At 49.8% G+C, this 20,320-nt stretch overlaps 1 protein-coding gene across 3 annotated transcripts in view; it reads left to right on the top strand.

Moving 5' to 3' along the window:
- The first annotated feature begins 573 nt into the window (after positions 1-573).
- FAM120B (family with sequence similarity 120 member B) overlaps positions 574-20,320 on the top strand; it is a 67,970-nt gene continuing 48,223 nt past the window's right edge. For 2 of the 3 annotated variants that reach the window (XM_023728432.1, XM_023728422.1), the window contains exons 1-2: positions 574-1,617; positions 16,512-17,897. In XM_023728432.1, the coding sequence (XP_023584200.1) occupies positions 16,524-17,897 (1,374 nt within the window). In that variant the 5' untranslated portion in view covers positions 574-1,617; positions 16,512-16,523. Of the gene's footprint in view, positions 1,618-16,394; positions 17,898-20,320 lie in introns of those variants that run through there. The other variant, XM_023728429.1, reaches the window with a different exon arrangement.

Raw genomic sequence — 20,320 nt, 5'->3', positions numbered from 1 at the left:
TCAAGGATTTCATTTTACTTGGATCCACAATCAACACCCACGGAAGCAGCAGTCAAGGAATCAAATGACATATTGCATTGAGCAAATCTACTGCAAAAGTCCTCTTTAAAGCATTACAAAGCAAAGATGTCACCTTGAGGATGAAGGTGTACCTGATCCAAGTCATGATATTTTCAATTGCCGCATATGCATGCAAAAGCTGGACAATGAGTAAGGAAGACTGAAGAAGAATTGATGCCTTTGAGTTATGGTGTTGGGGAAGAATATTGAGTATACCATGGACTGTCAGAAGAACCAACAAATCTGTCTTGGAAGAAGTACAGCCAGAATGTTCCTTAGAAGTGAGAATGGTGAGACTTTGTCTCATGTCCTTTGGACAAGTTATCAGGAAGGACCAGTCCCTGGAGAAGGACATCATGCTTGGTAAAGTAGAGGGTCAGCGAAAAACAAAAAGAAGAAGACCCTCAAGGAGGTGGATTGACACAGTAGCTGCAACAATGGGCTCCAGCATAACAACAATTGTGAGGATGGCGCAGGACCAGTTAGCAGTTCATTCTGTTGTACACAGGGTCGCTATGAGTCTGAACGGCTTGAGGGCACCTAATAACAACATTTATCTAGTGCTTTCTATGGACCAACCGGAAACCCTGGCGGCGCAGTTGGAATCCACCAGGCGCTCCTTGGAAACTCTATGGGGCAGTTCTACTCTGTCCTATAGGGTCGCTATGAGTCGGAATCGACTCGACGGCAACGGGTTTGGTTTTTGTTTTTTTGTGGGCCGACTACCAGGTGCGCTGGTGGCGCAGGTTGGTCATTTGGCTGCTAATAAAAAGGTTAGTAGTTGGAACCCACCAGCCGCTGCATGCGAGGAGAAGAGACCTGGTCCACTTAATTACAGCCAGGAAACCCCATGGCAGTTCCACTGTTACCGGAGGTCGGTATGAGTCGGCATCGACCTAATGTCAACTTTGTTTCTTTACACGGGCCCGCCACTCTGCTGTCTTCTGTCGGCCCTCTCACGTTTTTCACAAAACCTCAGTGAGGGCCGTGCCATTATATCGGAACTTTACAGATAAAGCGGCTGAGGGGACAGCGGTCCCCCGGCTGGCATGGCTTTTCACCACCACGAAGCCCACGTCCCAGCATTCCACTTCTCCGTTTTTATTCCCACCACCCCTCCCCAACCTTCACAGGGAAAGATGCGGCAGCTCGTTCAGCTGATCTGAAACCTTTCGTCCAGCCAGAGCCCGTCCACTTCCAGTTAGAACAAGTTTTCTATTCATGAGCCAGCCTGCGGGTGGTCACGAGCAATTCTTTGGCAAAACCGTAGTATCACATTCATTCACCCCAAATTTGTGCCGCGGGGCACCGAGAAGTTGCTGGGGTACCGGGACCGGCGCGCATGCGCACGTCAGGCCTCCTGCCCTCTCGGGCCCTCCCGCGCCTGCGCACGCCCGTCTTCCCGCGCATCCGGTCTCTCCCGCGCCTGCGCACATCGCGGCGGCCCGAGCGGAAGCGGAAGCGGAAGCGCGCGGGGCAACACCCGCGGTAGCGGTGGCGGCGATAGCGGCGACGGCGGTGGAGGTGAGCAGGTCCCGGCTGCGGCTACGTCTCTAGGTAGGGCCGGCCGAGCACACCCTCCTGTCATTGCCTCCGCGCTGCCCTCCCCATCGCATATGGCCGTCACGTCACCCGTGGTGGGAGCCGCTCACCTGGCGTGGTCCTGGCTCTCCGGGCTGCGCCATCCCCGCTCACCCCTAGACGAGGTTCCATCGCCACGTCGTTTCTGCCTCTCCCCTCAGCTGTGATGCTGTATCTTCCTCCTGACTCCTGTCTGCTGTGATGTCACATCAGCTCGAGCTGATCCCAGCTGTGACGTCATATCTCTTTCCTGACCCCAGCTGTGACATCGCGTAATTTCCACCCTGCCCCCCATCCCTGCCTGTTTCAGCTGTGACGTCACATGTCTGTCCCAACCCTCAGCACCGCCATCACTTCCTGCCCAGTGTCTCTTCTGACTCTCGTACTGCCGTAGACACTGGTCTAGTGTCAGTGGCACCCACCGGTCCCTAAGAGGTGCGTTTCTGGCCCGTGTGTGTCCTTTAGTGTCAGACCCGTGGTCATTTACACCTGCCAAGACACATGACTTTTGTGATCGTCCCCAGAGCAGTCCCTCTGGCCTCTGCAAGTACACCTTAGAACGTCTGTGTGTCTTGTTTTCTTTGGGCTGTCCCCGAATTGGTCCCAGCACCTAGCAAGTTATGGGTCCTCCCTAGTGAGCAGCCTACAGGCAGGCAGATGGCACTAAAGAGACAAAGCCACGTCCCAGGGGGCAGAGTGGTTGGCCGGGCGAGCCAGGTGTCCCCAGAGGTGGAGCATGGGCTGAGTTTTGAATAGGTGGGAGTTGGGGGTAAGAGCGTCAAGAGGCCAGTTCTGGCAGAGGAGCAGAGTGTTTCAGTCAGGAGGGCTGGAGGCAGTCGGCATAACTGGGAGCTAGGAGCTGCGAGGCGTCACTGGGACAAGATGTTGGTCAGGGACAGGGAATTGCAGGAATCTAAAGAGAACTTGGAGCAGGGAGGTCCCGGGATCCAATTTTAGTGTAATAAAAGGGCCTGGTAAGTGTGGGGTGACGTTGGTGTGGAGTGACACCACAGAGGATGTAGGAAGGTGCTTGGGGTAGTCCAGGCAGGAGAAGTTTCAGAGCTGGAAACCTGGGCATAGGGATGGCGAGGAGGGTTCAGTGGGACATGAGGACGTGAGTTGGTGGAGTCCTGTGATGCCCAGCGCTGTGGCGTGAGCACTGGAGTAGATGGTTCAGAGAGTGAGACACACAGAAGGGGGTGAGCGTGGAGCGCCCGCCTCCTCACCCTTCACCTCCCTGCGTGTTCAGGTTCCTGACCATCATCCGCCCTGCATTCCGCCGCCCCAACTTGTGCTGTGTGTGACTCCCCTACTTCTGTTCCGACCGCTCTGTGTCACTCTCTTGGGCCATGCTCCCCTCCCCGTCACTGACCCTGCTGCTACGACCCGCCCCACTCAGCCTTTACTCTTGGTGTGTCCTCAGCGCCCATCTCAACCCTGCATGGCAGGTGTCTCCAGTTCCTAATCTGCTTTCCTTCCTGGTGTGTTCTTGACAAGCACTGAGAGCACCATAGCCGGGCCAGGCCCTCACCGTTCATCTCTGACAGATGGACTTTCCTGATCATCCTGCCTCAGTTTCCTCAGTTAATTTATAACCACCTCATCTTCTGAACACATTGAGGTGTCTGCTGGCCTCTGGCCCACTGTTTTCTCCTCCAGACGCAGAGGCGGCTGCAGTAGGTGGCACTCAGAGAGCACTGCTGCCTGAACCTGAGCCCGTGTGCCACTTGTGGGAGCAGATTTACCTCAAAGCTAACAAAGTTCAAGCTCCAGGGCCCTAACTTGCATGGGCCCTTCCAAGGCCCTGGAAAAGACCTTTTTAAAAAGAGGGAGCCCACATTGTGTAAGTTCCAGGGCTACACATCTTGGATCCCTCCAAACCGGTCACTTGCGTCCTGCCATCTTGGGGTTTGTGGTGTTCTTCAAGATGCTTCCCCCACCCAACACACACACCTCTGACCCCTTCCTCCTCTGTGTGTGTGGGCTCTTGAAGACTAGGAGAGAAAATATGAGTATGTGGAGCTGACCAAGGCCTGCCTACCTTTCACTCTGCTCTGGGGTCAGGGAGGGAGGCACCAGATTCCTGACTCCGCATATTGGGAGAACCTCTGTGACTCCTTTGTTGGAAGGTTAATATAGGCTGTTAGATTTACTTCACTGCTGTGTGCCACCTCCTTCAAGAAAAGACGATGGTGGGAGGAAAGTCGGCCTAAGTGAGATCATACAAGGAACTCTCGTCTCCATGGAAACTAGGGTTAGAGACTGGAAACCCTCAGAGGAGTTCACTGGACCCCTTCTCTCATTACTCTGAAAATGAGGCCACTCTAATGCTGTCAGTTATTTTTACAGAGCCTTATAAGAAGTATAAAACCACTGTTATTTTAATTTGGTTTTAGACATCTGTTTCTCTGTAAGGTGTTCTGCTGGAAAAATCGTCAGAGATTTAAAGCACGTTACTTAAAGTTTAAACTATTTACACAAATACAATAAGGCATTTCTAAAGGACTTTATGGTAGTTGTTTAAAATCCACCAAACTTGAGAGGTAAACCATTATCTTATTTTTACAGATAGGGAAATCATTGATGTACAAAGAGGTTAAATGATTTGTCTTCAGTCGTGCAGTAAATCAGGGCCATTGCTGGCACAACAGGTCATTCCCTTAGCCTCCCTTTCTTGAAAACAAATTTTACTCAGTAAAGAGAAGCATATTTAGGTTAGCTCTGTTGTTGTTAGGTGCTCTTGGCTCAGTTCCAACTCATAGCGACCCTGTGTACAACAGAATGAAACACTGCCCGGTCCTGTGCTGTCCTCACAATCGTTGCTGTGTTTGAGCCCATTGTTGCAGCTACTGTGTCAGTCCATCTCGTTGAGCATCTTCCACTTTTCTGCTGACCCTCTGCCAAGCATGATGTCCTTCTACAGGGACTGGTCCCTCCTGATAACATGTCCAAAGTATGGGAGACGAAGTCTTACCATCTTTACTTCCGATGAGCATCCTGGCTGTACTGCTTCCAAGATAGAGTTGTTCAATCTGGCAGCTCATGGTATAGTCACTATTTTCACTAACACCATAATTCAAAGACATCAATTCTTCGGTCTTCTTATTCATTGTCTAGCTTTCACATGCATATGAGGCAACTGAAAACACCGTGGCTTGAGTCAGGCACATGTTAGTCCTTAAAGTGACATCTTTGCTCTTTAACACTTTAAAGAAGTCTTTTGCAGCAGATTTGCCCAATGCAGTATGTCGTTTGATTTGCCTGCTGCTTCCATGGGTGTTGATTGTGGATCCAAGTAAAATGAAATCCTTGACAACTTCAGTCTTTTCTCCATTAATCATGGTATCACACTCACAGTTAGGTGGTTTATTATAGAACACTTAATATAACGCGGACCAAATTATATCCTTCAACATACCTGTCAGCATACACCATGGCTTCATGTGAGTTGTAAATAGAGCCATTTACAATAAATGCATGGCCCACCACACAGCAGGAAAGCCACTGAATGGCAGTGTTTTCTGGATAGCTTCCGCTTTTGCCCATTTAAGCATCAGCATATTCCTTTCAAGATGGGGATTTTTATAGAATAAATTATTCCCTTGCTTTCTTAAATAGAATATGCTGAATGTGATATAAACTTTCCTTGATGGTCTTGAGTAAACATTTCAAATGTGACTTGTTATGTGGTGATGTAAACAGTGACGTTCTTCAGGCTTGTTGAGGCATATAGACCTGTTTCCCGTTTGGAGTTTTATCTTTCACCTTTTTTTAGTTTTTCTGCCTGTCATTTCCCAGTGTCAGCTGTCAACCCTGCTTACTGCGGTCCGTTTGCCTGCCTAAAGCTGCCCTTTCTGTAATCTCTCCTGTGGGCCTGGGAGCTGATTGTTAGACTGAATAGAGAAACAATGCACAGGCCTGGAAGTCTCTTACGAACAAAGTGTTTAAGCTTTGATTCGCCAACTTCTTATTTACAAGGTGTTTGTTTACTCTGAGTTCTGAGTGAGTGAAGTGTCATAGGCGTTTTTACAGGTGTGCATACGTTTTCCTCTGTTCTGTGCCCAGCGACGGTGGCTTTATCGTGTGCTCCATCTGTCTCTAGGGGTTTTTAGAGCTGCAGTGGCACAAGGAGAGGCCAAGAATACAGAGTCCTGGCTGCTCAGAAAAGCCAGAGCACTTTTTCTATCCCAGCCATTGTATTAGCTGCTAACCAAAAGATTAGAGGTTCTCATCCACCCAGGGGAACCTCATAAGAAAGGCCTGGCGATCTGCTTTCAAAAGATCAGCCATTGAAAACCCTATGGAGCACAGTTCTACTCTGACACACATGCAGTCACCATAAGTCAGTCAACTCGACGGCAACTGTTTTTAGTTAGCGGGCCATAGAGATTAGGACAGCTTCTAGTGAGGGCGATCTGCAGGCTGCAGACACACCCTGAAGGGTGGTTGTGGAGGGCGTAAGCTGTCTGCTGGCGTGTATGGCTGCAGCAGCAGCGGCTGCTGGCTGCACTCAGCTTCAGCAGTGTTAGGTGGGGCTGGGGCCTGGTGCACAGAGCCCAGTCTCTAGGGCCAGCGGCTTAGATCTGGGCCTTACCAGACTGCTGTGAACCTGTGGCAGGCTGCCTCCTGAAGGTCACTTGTGGTTCCCTCCCGCAGTGGAGTCTGAACAGAGCCAGTACTCACTTCCCCATTGTCTTTGCACACGGACCTGGGCCAGTGATCCAGTCCCAGCCAGCAGGACCAGGGTACAGTTGGCTGTGGGGCTTCTGGAATGAAGCGTGCTGTTTGATAAGTTCTGACGTGGGAATACTTGTGAACCACCCTCCTTTGTCTTCCAGTAACCACTGATCTGCTTGCTTCCCTAACTGACTCTGAGCCTTCACCTCCCTCCCTCAAGGTCAGCACCTCAGCCAGGGACTTTGCCTTGGCATGGACCCGAGGACAGCGCGCAGTAGATGAATGTCTGCTGGATGGTGTGTGAGTTTGGCTGGGCTGAGACCGTATGCCCTTAGGGTGTCACTGGGGGCCAGCAGAGAGGAAGTGGCCTTTGCATCCCTCCAGTTCTGGATTCTTCCAAGTAGGAACGGTTTTGGATATTGGGCAGGGCAGCCAGAATGACCCATGTCCATCACAGCCTCTCTTTTGTCTTCAGTCTTGCCTGTCTCCATTCGTCCTTCACGCTGTAGGCACAGCCGTGCTTCTAGGATCCAAACCTCATGTGACCTGTGCAGGAGCCTCAGCAGCTTTGCACAGACCTTCACGATCTGGCCCCGTCCACCCCAGTCTCACCTTTCCTCTTCTCACTCTTACTCTAAAGTATATGACTTGTCAAAATTATGAGGGATACGAATCAGGATCGGCACAAAGCTGGACCCTGTGAGGCAAAGGTCACGTGTATCTCTGCCCTTCCAGTTTTCCATTATTTCTGACACTAGCCACGCCCCACAGCAGTCTGTTTCTCTGCTGGGTTTGATAATTCATTGCAGTGGCCACCCAGAACTCACAGACCATACTCACAGTTAGGTGGTTTATTAGGGAATTAACAGGCGACAACTGAGGATCAGGATCAACTTGAAAGTAACAGCAACAACTTGGGATCGGCATCAGGAAGCACATGGGCGAGGTCTGGAAGGGTCCCCGAAGTGAAGAGCACATTGCTTCCTCAGCGCATTCGACCATTCTCAGCCGGTGCCATTGCCCTCAGCCAGCAGTCAGCAGGCACAGCTTCCTTCTCTCCTGGGTGGCTGCCTTCTCTGCCAGGAGGGGACCCTACTTGTCTTCTCTGCTGGGCAGGCCTCTCTGCCATTGGGCTCTCTACCATCGGCCTCTCTAACTGGCCCAGCTGAAAGCCTCTGCAGCCACATTCAGCTCTGCCCCTCTCCACTCCACTGAGCTCAGCTCTCTGAGCTGCTGTTCCCTCAGCAGTGGCTCTAAGCTAACTGGCCCAGCTCTTAGCCAGCAACTCACTGAGCTGCACTTTTTTTTTTTTTTTTTTTAACTTGGGCTGGGATAGTTTTAAGCACAGAGCCTCCTTATCTCAAAGGACATCCTCCCTTCCCAGCTGTTATCAACAAGAGGCCCCCCCAAACCTCTGTGTTTTGGCCCTTTCTGTAGTCAGTTACAAGGCAGGGCCTCCCTCACCAGACCAGAGCCCAACCTATCCTAAATTACCCAGGAGATGTCAGTCACCTCAGGTCTTGTAGAAAGTAACCTTCTCTCCTGGCAGAGGCTGCCCCCCCACCCCCACAAAAGTAACAAACACTCCGAGGTAGAAAATAACTTGGGAGGTCCCCTAAATTGTTTTCTCAGAGAACTAGCACAAAGCTGGCAGCTACTACTTAGGGTTTAGGGAGGAAAATCTAAGTTGTTTTTCCGAAGAACCAAGGCAAAAGGCCACATAAAGGAACCCGTTGCACCACATCCTCCCTTGAAACAGGGAGCCCTTAGAAACCTCCCCCCGCCACATTTTCCATGTTTGATGAAAAAATTTATAAACAAATTGCAGGATATGTTGAACTACTTAATAATAGTTGTTCTAAATACCTTAGAAGCATCCATTTAGGGGGAAAAAAGATACCTTATGAACTTATAAAATATTTTAGTTTTTGTCACTTTTGCTTCGTTCTTTTCACCTGCATGCTCTCTGCCATTGTCACTTGGCCATGCTGCCTTCATTAAAGTCTCAGTGCCATCTTTGATCCCTAAACTGGGTTGGGTCTCCCCGCTAAGTATTCCCCCTGTGCTCTGTTCTTTCTTATCCTAGCACCCAGTTAGGCCCAAGTGATTGTTGCTTGTTTTCTCGGCTAGATTGTAAGCTGCTAGAGCCACCCACCCTGCTAGAGGGCAGGGACCTTCCTGCCTTGTTCATAGTGCCCGGCACAGAACTGCTTGATGAATCAGTGAACTAAACTTATTTTTGAAAAAATTACGGGGTCTTATTGAGGAGAACTGAGTATTCATAAGTTACGAATGGATCTATAAATGGTACAACCCTACTGGGGAAAAACTCGTATAAGTGCTTTATGCTTTGGCTGAGGAATTTCATGTCTAAGATTTATCCCAAGGGAATGATGAGAAATGTACTCAAAGATTTGTATACAAGGATGTGGTTCACATTCTTATTTATGGTGTGCAATATTGGAAATAGCCTACACGTTGAACAGTCAGGTTAAATAACGCATGTTGTATTCACACTGTGCATCCGTTAAAAACACTGCTGTAGGGGAAGGTTGATATGACAGGAGTACGTTCAGCATAAATTAAGACATAAAAGCAGACTATAGAAGATATGAGTCCAATTTGTAAAAACACAATGAGTAATAGAAATAGGCTGAAGTATGTCCTCTAGAGTGTTTGTAGTTGTGTTTAGAAGATGAGATCATGGGTAGGTTTGTGTGTATGTATGTGCTTTCTTTGAGTTTTCTACAAAGAACATGGTTCGTTTTTTAATTAAAAAAAAAAATTTTCTTTTACAAACAAATACATTCCTGATATTTAAAAAAATCTAGCTTGTAAAAATCTTAAATATAGTAAAACCGTACCAAAATTTACATGGCTTTGTTTTGAGATAGTTTCAGACTTGACTGATTGTACTAAACTTTAGGCAGCTGATAAATACTTGATGAACAGATTTATGATACAATACAAATAAAGTTGCACCAGAACAACCTAGGAGGTAGGTCTTATAAACCATTTCAGGTCAGGAAAGTGATGCTTGTAGAATTTAGGTCTCACTGCTGTGAAGTGGGCAGTTGGGACTTGATTCCTCTGTCAGTTTTACTCTGGAGCCTCCCATCAGTGAGGCAGTGCTGTCCGTCATTCTGTGATTTCTCCGTGTGGTATGGCCACAAGTTCTGCAGTGTGGCACCAGTGGTCTTGGCCAACCATGTCATGGAGGGTCCTTTGGCCTCTGGGGGTGCCGGGCCTTCCTGAGTCCAGGCAGCACTGAAGCACGTTCTGGCCTGATGGGGCCTCTCTAGGGCAGCTATTGCGGCTTTGCAGCCGTCACGGCCTGACTCCTGGCTCCTTCACCTGTTGCTCATCTGTCAGTCGCTGGCAGACACTGTGACCTGTCCGTGGCAGGCCCTGTTTTCACCCCCAAAAGTGTCACCTGCTAGGCGCCATCAGTAGGAGAGGAGAAAGGGCAGTCCTCAAATACTCCACACTGAGGCCAGCCGGCGTGTTAACGTTGTCAGAAAAATGACCCAACGTGTGTCAGCACGGTACCGTGTCAGCACCACGCCGGGTCGGCACCGTGCTGTGTTAGCACGGTGCTGTGGTCTGACAGTTCTCCCCAGGACGTGCCGCCTCTCCTTCACTGCTCGCTGTGGATTGGTGCCCACACACTGAATCAGGTGCTGTTTTTCAGGTTTCTGCCTATAGAGGTCACGGTCTTACTGCCATGGAGGACATGGACCAGGTCATCTCCACTTAAAGAGTGGTTTCCAAGCACCTTTCTCATGTACTCTGTCTGTGGGCACCTGTGAGCACCCGTCTGTGGGCGCCTGTCTGTGAGCGCCTGTGGGCGCCCGTCTGTGAGCACCTATGGGTGCCCGTCTGTGAGCACCTGTGGACGCCCGTCTGAGCACCTGTGGGCGCCTGTCTGTGGGCACCCGTCTGTGAGCACCTGTGGCCACCTTTCTGTGAGCACCTGTGAGTGCCTGTCTGTAGCACCTGTCTGTGAGCACCTGTCTGTGGGCGCCTGTCTGTGAGCGCCTGTCTGTGGGCGCCTGTCTGTGGGTGCCTGTCTGTGAGCACCTGTGGGCGCCTGTCTGTGGGTGCCTGTTTGTGAGCGCCTGTGGGCACCTGTCTGTGGGCACCTGTGGGTGCCTGTCTGTGGGCGCCTGTCTGTGAGCACCTGTGGGCACCTGTCTGTGGGCACCTGTCTGTGAGCACCTGTGGGCACCTCTCTGTGAGCACCTGTGGGTGCCTGTCTGTGGGCGCCTGTCTGTGAGCACCTGTGGGCGCCTGTCTGTGGGTGCCTGTGGACACCTGTCTGGGAACACCTGTCTGTGAGCACCATTGCGGTCTCCAGGCTGTGTTGTTGATTCCTGACATGGACACGTGTTCCCATGCACTCACTTTGTTTTTCTGTGAGAATTATGTCTTAACTTTTGGAAGGTGCACTTAGGTGCCACGGAGGTGTTGGGATGTCTCTAGGGGTCCACAGCTGCTCATCCTGTTCTGCATCCCCGTGGGCACACGGTCTGTTTATCCCATCCATCCGCGGTGCTCTGGACATGCCCCCTCCCACCCACCACGAGCCAAAGTGAGCCCCTTTGTTCACGTCTGTAAGTGTCTCAGAGTCAGAGAGTTTCTGTATCTTTTCCTCTTGTCCCTGCAGGCAGGTGGTGGCTGTAGGGGAGCGTGAGGCCATTCTCGGGTGGGGCCATGTTCCAGGACACTCGCAGCTGTGCCTGCTTGCCGGGCACTGCGTGGGATTTCCTGTGTCTGTGCTTTGTCCCCAGACCAGTCTGTCAGTGTGAGGGCAGTGACTGTCACACGCTTTTCCTGCAGTTGGTCTGTGAATTCGTTGGTTCTTGATTCTCTTTATCCACTCACTCACAAGTGTTTCTTGGGCTCCTCCTACGCCCGGCGCAACGCGGGTGTCGGGGCAACAGTGGACAGCGTCATCTCCCCTGCAGGACGGTGACTCTGCTTGATGAGGCAGGACTTCTGGTTTCTTCCCAAGGCAGCAAACATTCCGGGCATGATCTGCAGGTGGGAAAAAAAACCCATACGTGTCATATGTAATATAAAAATGTATTTATGGGTGGTTCCTGATTTATGACAAGGTTCTATTCCAACAATTCTGTCACAAGTCGCTTCTGACATAAGTCGAATACCTCTTCTGTATTTAGTTTTCCTTATTATTAGTATCTTTATAAGTCTGATCTTCGAGCATCTGCGAGTGAACATGTGAGAATGAGAGCATCAGCAAAGTATGCGCTGTAACGTTGTGTGTTAAAAAACAAACAAAAGACTCCTGCCGTGGAGTCAGTTCCGACTCATAGCAACCCTATGGGACAGAGTAGAACTGCCCCATACAGTTTCCAGGAATCAATCAGTGGATTCCAACTGCCGACCTTTTGCTTAGCAGCTGAATACTTAATCACTGCACCACCAGGGTTCCAACATTGTATGTATATAATATATATTACTGACCATAAGATGTACCAAAAAAAAAACCCACACCCGCAGACGGTTGTAAGTGCGGTTCTTGGTAACTCGGATATGTCGTAAGTCAGGGACTCCCTGCGTAAGTCAGGGACTGCCTGCGTAAGTCAGGGACTGCCTGCGTGTGTTGCGTATATGGTTTTTGCAGTCATCCTATAGTAACTACCTTTGGAGAATGAAAGGCTCAGCACGTGCTCTCAGCAATAAAAGGCTTAAAACAGAAAAAATAATCATTTGAAAAAGCAGTAGCCACAGTGTGATTCGCTGTCTTAAACGTTTCCTCTCACACTGCTGCACTGGAATGGCAGTTGGAGATTGGGGAATGGGGTGGGGGTATGTGAGTATTTAACACTTTGAAGGTGCTGAGATACTGGGAGGAACCTTAGCACAGCCTGAGCTCCTTTGTGGATGCTGGGAGAGCTCATGGTAATGTAATACTCCAAAGGTAATTTGTGGTTCAAGACTGAGAAATGAGCAGTGTGAAAGGCAGGAAAAACTAGTACTTGCTTAATTAAAATAGTGAGTTTTTCACCCTTGGGATGAGAAAGGAGGAAAAACATTTGAATAAAATCAAAGCAAAAGAGTAGGCCTGACCTCTTGGGAAATAGATTATCTTGAGAAATTCAGTGTTGTCACTTGCAGCTGTAGTAGGAAAATACTTGAAACAAAAATCTGTTTTTATTGATGAAGAAAGGCACCACCCTGAAGGTGACAAGAGCTGGGAGTGGAGGCAGGTTTGGGTTTACCCTCTGCCTGCTGGATCATCTCCAGAGTTTGAGTGGCTTCCTCCCCCCAGGGTCTATGGGGCCGAAGTGGGATCTTCTCTCCCAGAGTTGAAACCAAGCCAGGCTCTGCCTCTGGAAGATTCCAGGTGCTCTTAGGACCGTTGGTCCTCTGACCATCCACAGACTTCACAAGGCCTGCGTAACTCAGAGCAGCAGGGCATCAAATGGTGGCCTGCAATGTGTGAAATCTAGGTGTTGGGTTTTACTCTTCCAGCCCACCTTCTTCATGTTTTTTGCATCCCCTTTCCCAAGCCTGTCCCCTACCTTCCATGTTATAGTGGTGTGGGAAAAATCACCCTGCTTCAGAAATGCAGGATAACCTTCCTAGACAGGGCCCAGCCCAGGGTCCCAGCATAGAACTACCTGTGAGAAACGATCGGATTGCGAGTTGGTAACTCAAATACCTGAGCTCTGTTTCCAAGAGATGCTGTACCAGTAATTGGATTCATGTTTTCCATGATATTTAGTAACTTCATGAGCAGGGTATGCCCAAATTTCAGCATAAAATACGTGCTCTTTGTTGTTGTTGTTAAGTTCCGTCAAGTCTGTTCCGACTCATGGTGACCCTACGCATGACAGAGTGAAACGCTGCCCTGTCCTGCGCCATCCTCATGATCGTTGTTACGCTTGAGCCTGTTGTTGCAGCCACTGTGTCAATCCATCTTATAGAGGGTCTTCCTCTTTTTTCTGACCTGCTTTACCAAGCATAATGTCCTTCTCCAGAGACCGATCCCTCATGATAACATGTGCTCTTCACATCAGACAAGTCTGATATATTTTAACTATTAATGTTTATTAAGCAGATAACCCCAACTTCTACCATTTGGAGCAGTGTCTGTTAACAGTCAGTGAATTTCTGAAGATAACCCTGGGAGGGGCTGTCCCTCAGCCTGGTAGTGAATTCATGTGCTCTTCTTGTGCGTAGCAGAGGTGGCCTTCTTACCATTCTTACAGTCACAGCTGGTAGTGGCAAGGGTGCTGTCATACGGGGCTGTCATCCACTCTGTGGCCCTGTGGACCGTGAGCTACTGCCCTCATTCCAGCTGAAGAGAGGTGTCTGTTCTGCTGTCTAAGTGTTAAGGACTTTTTGTTTTGTTTTGATATGTGCGTGCGGTGTGTGTGCTGAGCAATAGCAAGCACTGTTAAACCAGTAGTTATTGATTATCCACTGGTTATCATCTGTCGATTATCTAGTGAAGTGCAGTGCAGTGAATTGCTTTAATATGGCCTTTCTAGCCATGGTCCTGTAACTCCCACAGAATGATTGGGTGGGACCATGCAAATAAGATGCATGGAACCCTTATAGCGGATTGGTCAGTTTTGCCATCCTGCTAGGCTTAAAGGGAACCAATCCCAGAGGTTGGAGGGATTGTGCCCCCCAAAAACGTGTGTCTACTTGGCTGGGCCATGATTTGCAGTATTGTGTGATTGTCCACCATTTTGTCATCCGATGTGATTTTCCTATGTGTTGTAAATTCTACCTCTATGATGTTGATGAAGTGGGATTAGCGGCAGTTATGTTAATGAGGCAGGACTCAGTCTACAAGATTAGGTTGTGTCTTAAGCCAATTTCTTTTGAGATATAAAAGAGAGAAGCAAGCAGAGGTGCATGGGGACTTCATACCACCAAGAAACAAGAGCCAGGAGAATAGTGAGTCCTTTGGCTCTGGTGCCCCTGCACTGAGAAGCTCCGCGACTGGGAAAGATTGATGGCAAGGACCTTCCCCCAGAGCTGAGAGAGAGAAAGCCTTCCCCTGGAGCTGGCTCCCTGAATTTGGACTTCTAGCCTGGACTGTGAGAGAATAAATTTCTCTTTGTTAAAGCCATCCACTTTGATATTTCTGTTAAAGCAGCACTAGATGACTAAGACAGAGAGGGACCTCACTACCATCAAGAAGAAGAGCCAGGGACAGAGTACATCCTTTGGACCCAGGGTCCCTGCACCGAGAACCTCCTAGACCCAGGAGACAGAGAGAGCTGTAACACTGAAGACGGCACAGGATGGCAGTGGGTGGGACTGGCAAGCTAGGCTTGTTGACTTGCAGAGGGAGAGAGCTGAGAACCTTTGGGCAGGAGGCTTCCTGGCAGAGTGGAGTGTCTCTGGGCACTTAGCAACAGAGCTGAGGAGCTTTGTAATATATGTCCGAGTGGCGGCCCAGGCCGAGAGCGAGGGCCCAGTACGCAGCAGCCAAGAAGAAGCTGTCCTGATGGAAGGACTGTATCCTGAGAGTTCCTGATCCTGAATTGTAACCTGTTACTTCCCTAATAAACCCTATAATCATGAGTATGGTCTGTGAGTTTTGTGTGGCCATAGCAACGAATTATCAAACCCAGCAGAGAAGTAGAGAGTGCCGTGGGAGGGACAGCTGGTATCAGAATTGATTTAAAAAGTTGGGATCAGCTTGGGGCTGAGGCTGATCTTGATTTTCGCCCCATCCTCTTCCTCGTGAAGTTAGAGGACCTCTGATGCTGCCATATTACAGAAGGGCATCTTACACTGTGTTGTACGGTGAAACCTGTGAGAGCTGGAACTCGACGGGACTGCGGTATTTTTCCAGGTCTCGTAAACTTTCCACCTTTGACAGAACTCAGTCTTACTACTTTTCTGTTGCTGTCTATTAGTAGAAAATGTTTGACTTATCCCTCTCTGACAGGTCTCTGCCTTACATAGGTTCTGACTTTCTCAGGTTTTACTGGATAGTCTACTTTGATCTTTTCCACGTTTTGGGTTTCTAACTCTTGTATCTGTTTTTAAATTTTAGAATGAGCAGTTTTCTATTAAAGTCCGTGTCTTAAATGTTATGAACATTTAGCATAGTAAATTTTTATGTAGTTTTTAAAAACAACTTTATTGAGGTATACTTGACATACAGTAAACTGCACGTATTGAAGTTGTACAATTTGATGTTTTAACGTGTGCACACCCACGAAACCTGTGGAACCATCACCACAGTCAAGTTTCCCCTTTGTCAGTCCCTCCCTCCCATCCATCCCCATCCTCAGCAACCTCTGATCTGCTCCCTGTCATTATAGATCAGTGTAACTCTAGATGAAGTCGAGTTTTGTGTAAATGGAATCATACGTATGTCCTCTTTTTTCACCTGGCTCCTTTCACTCAGTAGAATTATTCTGGGAATCATCCATGTTGCATGTGTCAATTGATGTTTTAGGTTTAAAAATAACTTCTGTTGGATTCCCTAGATGGGAAATATTCCTCCTTTGAAAACTGTTAGCCTGTTTTTTAATTTGGTTGAGGAAGTGAGGATTTTTAAAGATTGCTACATTGTACTAGCCCTGTGAAAGTCTAACCCGGGTAATTCACCTGCGCTTAAGTGAAGTACCTCGTGTTTTACTAGGCTCCCAATCAGCATATGATGTTACCTCGGTGACAAGAGTTTCTTTGGAAATAGAGTTGTTGTTAGTTGCGGTCGAATCGGCTCCAACTCATGGTGACCCCAGGTACAGCAGAACGAAACATTGCCTGGTCCTGTGCTGTCTTCACAATCATCGGTGTGCTCGAGTCCATTGTTGTGACCACTGTGTATTCTTTGTGCCTTCCAACCCAGGGGCTCATCTCCAGCACTTAATTGGGTGATATTCTGTTGTAATCCATAGGGTTTTCATTGGCTAATTTTGGGGGTAGATATTCAGGCCTTTCTTTCAAGTCTTAGTCTGGAAGCTCTCCTGAAATTGGTCCGCCATGGGTGACCCTGCTGGTATATGAAACACCAGTTACGTAGCTTCCAGCATCACAGCAACATGCAAGCCACCACAGCATGAACAACTCACAGATGGGCGGTGGATAGATAGAGAGAGTGGGTTCTAAAGACCGCTGTGCTTTCTCTGAGAAGGGCCCGGCGTCTAGAGACAGTGCCGCCATTACCGATCACTCGTTTGTTTTCTTTGCAGGTCCTCTTCGTCATGGGTGTGCGGGGTCTGCAGGGATTTGTGGGGAGCACCTGCCCACACATATGCACGGTAGTGAACCTCAGAGACCTGGCAGAGCGCCACCGGAGCAAGCACCCAGGCTGCTCCCCGACTGTCGTGGTTGACGCCATGTGCTGTATCAGGTACTGGTACACGCCTGAGTCCTGGGTCTGCGGTGGCCAGTGGCGAGAGTACTTTTCTGCCCTGCGAAACTTTGTCAATGCGTTCGCGGAGGTCGGCATCAAGCTGGTGTTCGTTTTCGATGGCATAGTGGAGCAGGACAAGCGAGACGAGTGGGTGAAGCGCAGACGCAAGAACAGCAGGGAGATTTCCAGGATCTTCCAGTACATCAAGTCTCATGGCGAGCAGCCTGGCAGGCACATGTTCTTCATCCCCCCTGGGCTGGCTGTGTTTACACAGCTCGCCCTGAAGGCCCTGGGCCAGGAGGCCCACTGCTCCCTGCAGGAGGCCGACTACGAGGTGGCCTCACTCGGCCTCCAGGATGGGTGCCTCGGGGTCCTTGGCGAGGACACTGACTACCTGATCTACAACACCTGTCCCTACCTTTCCATCCGGGAGCTCTGCCTGGACACTCTGGACACAGTCATGCTGTGCCGGGAGAAGCTCTGCGAGAGCCTGTGTCTCAGTGTGACGGACCTGCCCCTGTTAGCCTGTCTGCTCGGCAACGACGTAATCCCACAAGGCATGTTTGAAAGCTTTCGGTACAAGTGCCTGTCTGCCTACACCTCGGTAAAAGAGAACCTGAACAAAAGAGGCAACGTCATCCTGGCTGTGGCGGACCACATAGCTAAAGTCCTTCGCTTGCATCAAGGTGAGAAAAAACTAGAAGAGATGCTGCCTTTGGGACCAAACAAAGCTCTTTTTTATAGAGGAGTGGCATCATATCTTTTGCCAGGACAGAAATCTCCATGGTTTTTCAAAAAATCCAAAGCTGTAACAACTTTGGACAAGCAAATACTGTCCATGAGTTCAGACTCTGAATCCAAGCAAGAAGTTGCCATGTGTACGGACCCTGAATCCAAGCAAGAAGTATCCATGTGTACAGACCCTGAATCCAAGCAAGAAGTATCCATGTGTACAGACCCAGAATCCAAGCAAGAAGTCCCCATGTGTACAGACCCTGAATCCAGGCAAGAGGTCCCCATGTGTACAGACCCTGAATCCAGGCAAGAGGTCCCCATGTATACAGACCCTGAATTTAAGCTAGAAGTACCCATGTGTACAGACCCTGACATTAAGCAAGTAACCATGAGTTCAGACCCTGAAATCAAGCAACAAGTAACTCCTTGTTCTGACCCTGAAATCAAGCACGAAGTAACCATGGTTTCAGACCCTGAAATCTTAGAGGTATGTAGACACGCCCACCCAGATTGAACATGTTGTGATTGAAAACCTGTCTGTCGGTGGGTGGGTCAGTGTTCGTTGACCACCTGCAGTGGTTACGTGCGGTGGGGTCCCAGAGCAGGCATCTGAGTTAGGAAGTGTGACAGGATGCACGTGACAACTCGCACTGTAGGCCGTGTGATGCGTGATGTGAACATCACAGAAAAGACCTGTGGTCGTTGGAAGGAGAGAGCACTGTGGGTCATGGTGGTCAGGGAGGCGGCCCCAGAAGAGGTGGCGCTGGAGCCTGACCTTACTGGGGCCGGCGTTTGCTACGACAGCGAAGCCTAGGGCAGGGCACTGCATGAAAGGGTCACAAAACATGTGACTTGTGATGCTTCTGGTCTACTCTGTATCAGAAGGGTAGGGAGGAGCAGGTCACTCCTGATGGCCTGCAGTTGGGGGAGTATCAAGTCCATAGTCTATGACACAACTTTAAGCAACTCTTTAAAAAAAACTTTTTTTTTTTAATCTTGCTGACCTTGAGGTGGCTAGCAGGCCTGCCTTGCTTCAGAGACATTTTAGCAGTGAAGTCGAGACTTTGGAATATGTCTCAGTCCCGAGGAGCAGCCCACGTGGATGAATAATGGTTGACACTTAGCCACATGGACTGCGTGCTCCTCAGTCCTAGCTCATTAACCCCATGGCAGTCCTGGGGCTGCCCCTTTATCACAACCAGTTTGCATGTGGAGAAAGTGAGGGACGGAGAGACGAAGATTCAAGTCTGCGGCAATGAACCAGTGTAACTGGAACCACCACTAAGCAGCTGCAGAGAGTGAGATACTGATTCACAGCTTCTGCTACTCCAGGTTGTCCTAATACCACATTTTAAATGCCTTGAGTGGTAGCTTGGATTTACCCCAGCAGTAACAAGAACTCTTCACGGGAAAATGGAATCTGTCGGGGGGTGGGGGTCATTATAGGCCTTCTGAACCTGGCTGCTTATTTAACTAGAAAGTAGAATTAATTTCTGTCCTGTCTGCTCCTTGCTTGCCTGCACCATGCTGGCGTAGCAAGGAGGCTCGTGGCCTTGCTCAGGAAAGCGCTACGAACAAACGACTGAGTGAAGCAGATACAGTGTCTAATCTCAAGGAGTTTATCATTTAACAGGAGAGACTGGACAGGTACCATGAGCCTGGCCTCCATGAGCTCCATGAGGCCAGCGGGCGGTTAGTTCTGACTGGGGGAGCAGAAAGAGTTAGGGGAGAAGGTGACCATCTAAGTGAAAGTGTGGAAGGGAGACGCACTCGGGTGGAACCAGTGTCGACAGCACAGGTGAAGGGGCACTGAAAGTTCTTTAGGAGTTGAGGAAGGGGCACTGAGGGTTGTTGGGCAGGTGAGGGGCCCTCGAGCAGGCGAGGGGTATAGGGGGCCTCACGAGCAGGACGGGGGTATGGGGGGCTCTCAGGCAGGTGAGGGGTACAGGGGGCTGTCAAACAGGTGAGGGGTAGAGGGGGCTCTTGAGCAGGCAAGGGTACAGGGGGCTCTCTAGCAGGTGAGGGGTACGGGGGCTCTTCAGCAGGCAGGGTGCTCTCAAACAGATGAGGGGTAGAAGGGGCTCTCGAGCAGGCAAGGGGTACAGGTGGCTCTCGAGGAGCAGGTGAGAGGGTGCTGCAGGTTCTTGAGCACGTGAGGGAGTACTGAGGACTCTCGAGTGGGTGTGCGTCCAGGGGGCTCTCGAGCAGGTGAGGGGGCACTGAGGGTTCTCGGGGAGCAGGTGAGGGGGCACTGAGGGTTCTCGGGGAGCAGGTGAGGGGCACTGAGGGTTCTCAAGTATCAGTGAAGGTTCCCCATCTGATGGTGACGGTGGTGAAGCCATGCACAAGGCTGGACACTGGTCGCCTCCTGAGCTGGGTCTGAGTGTCAGGTGAAGCGCTTGTGGTGGCTGCTCACATGCTTGGAGGAGGGGAGTGATTGGACCTTTCAAGAAGATAACAGGCAGTGGCCTGAAGGAAACTCTGGAGTGGGGCAGCTGGAGGCAGGGGTTCAGTTAGGAGCCTTTTATCACAACAGAGGCAAGAAGTAATGAGCCCTTGGTTGCTGGGAGGGTATAACGTGGCCAAATGGATGAGAGGCCACTGAGGAAATGTGGTAGGACTAGTACATGGTGGGAAACAGGAGGAGGGGGAGAAATTAAATAGTTTCAAGCCTGGAAGCCCAAAGGAAAGGAAACATGCCGTGTGATGTCACACATGTGAATGACAGTCATCTACTTCTGAGAGCCTTAAGGTAGCTGGCGGTTGATAGAGTGTGCGACTTCTTCTATTTGGAGGTTACTCTTTTGTTTCCAAAGATGCCCTGGTGGAACAATAGTTAAGTGCTTGGCTGCTAATTGAAAGGTTAGTGGTTCAAACCCACCCAGCAGCTCCTTGGGAGAAAAGACCTGG

Source organism: Trichechus manatus, unplaced genomic scaffold (genome assembly GCF_000243295.1).
Source record: "Trichechus manatus latirostris isolate Lorelei unplaced genomic scaffold, TriManLat1.0 scaffold00002, whole genome shotgun sequence".
NCBI classification, from domain to species: Eukaryota; Metazoa; Chordata; class Mammalia; order Sirenia; family Trichechidae; genus Trichechus; species Trichechus manatus.
Note: the sequence above shows the minus strand (reverse complement) of the source record. Positions and strands in the feature narration are given on the sequence as shown.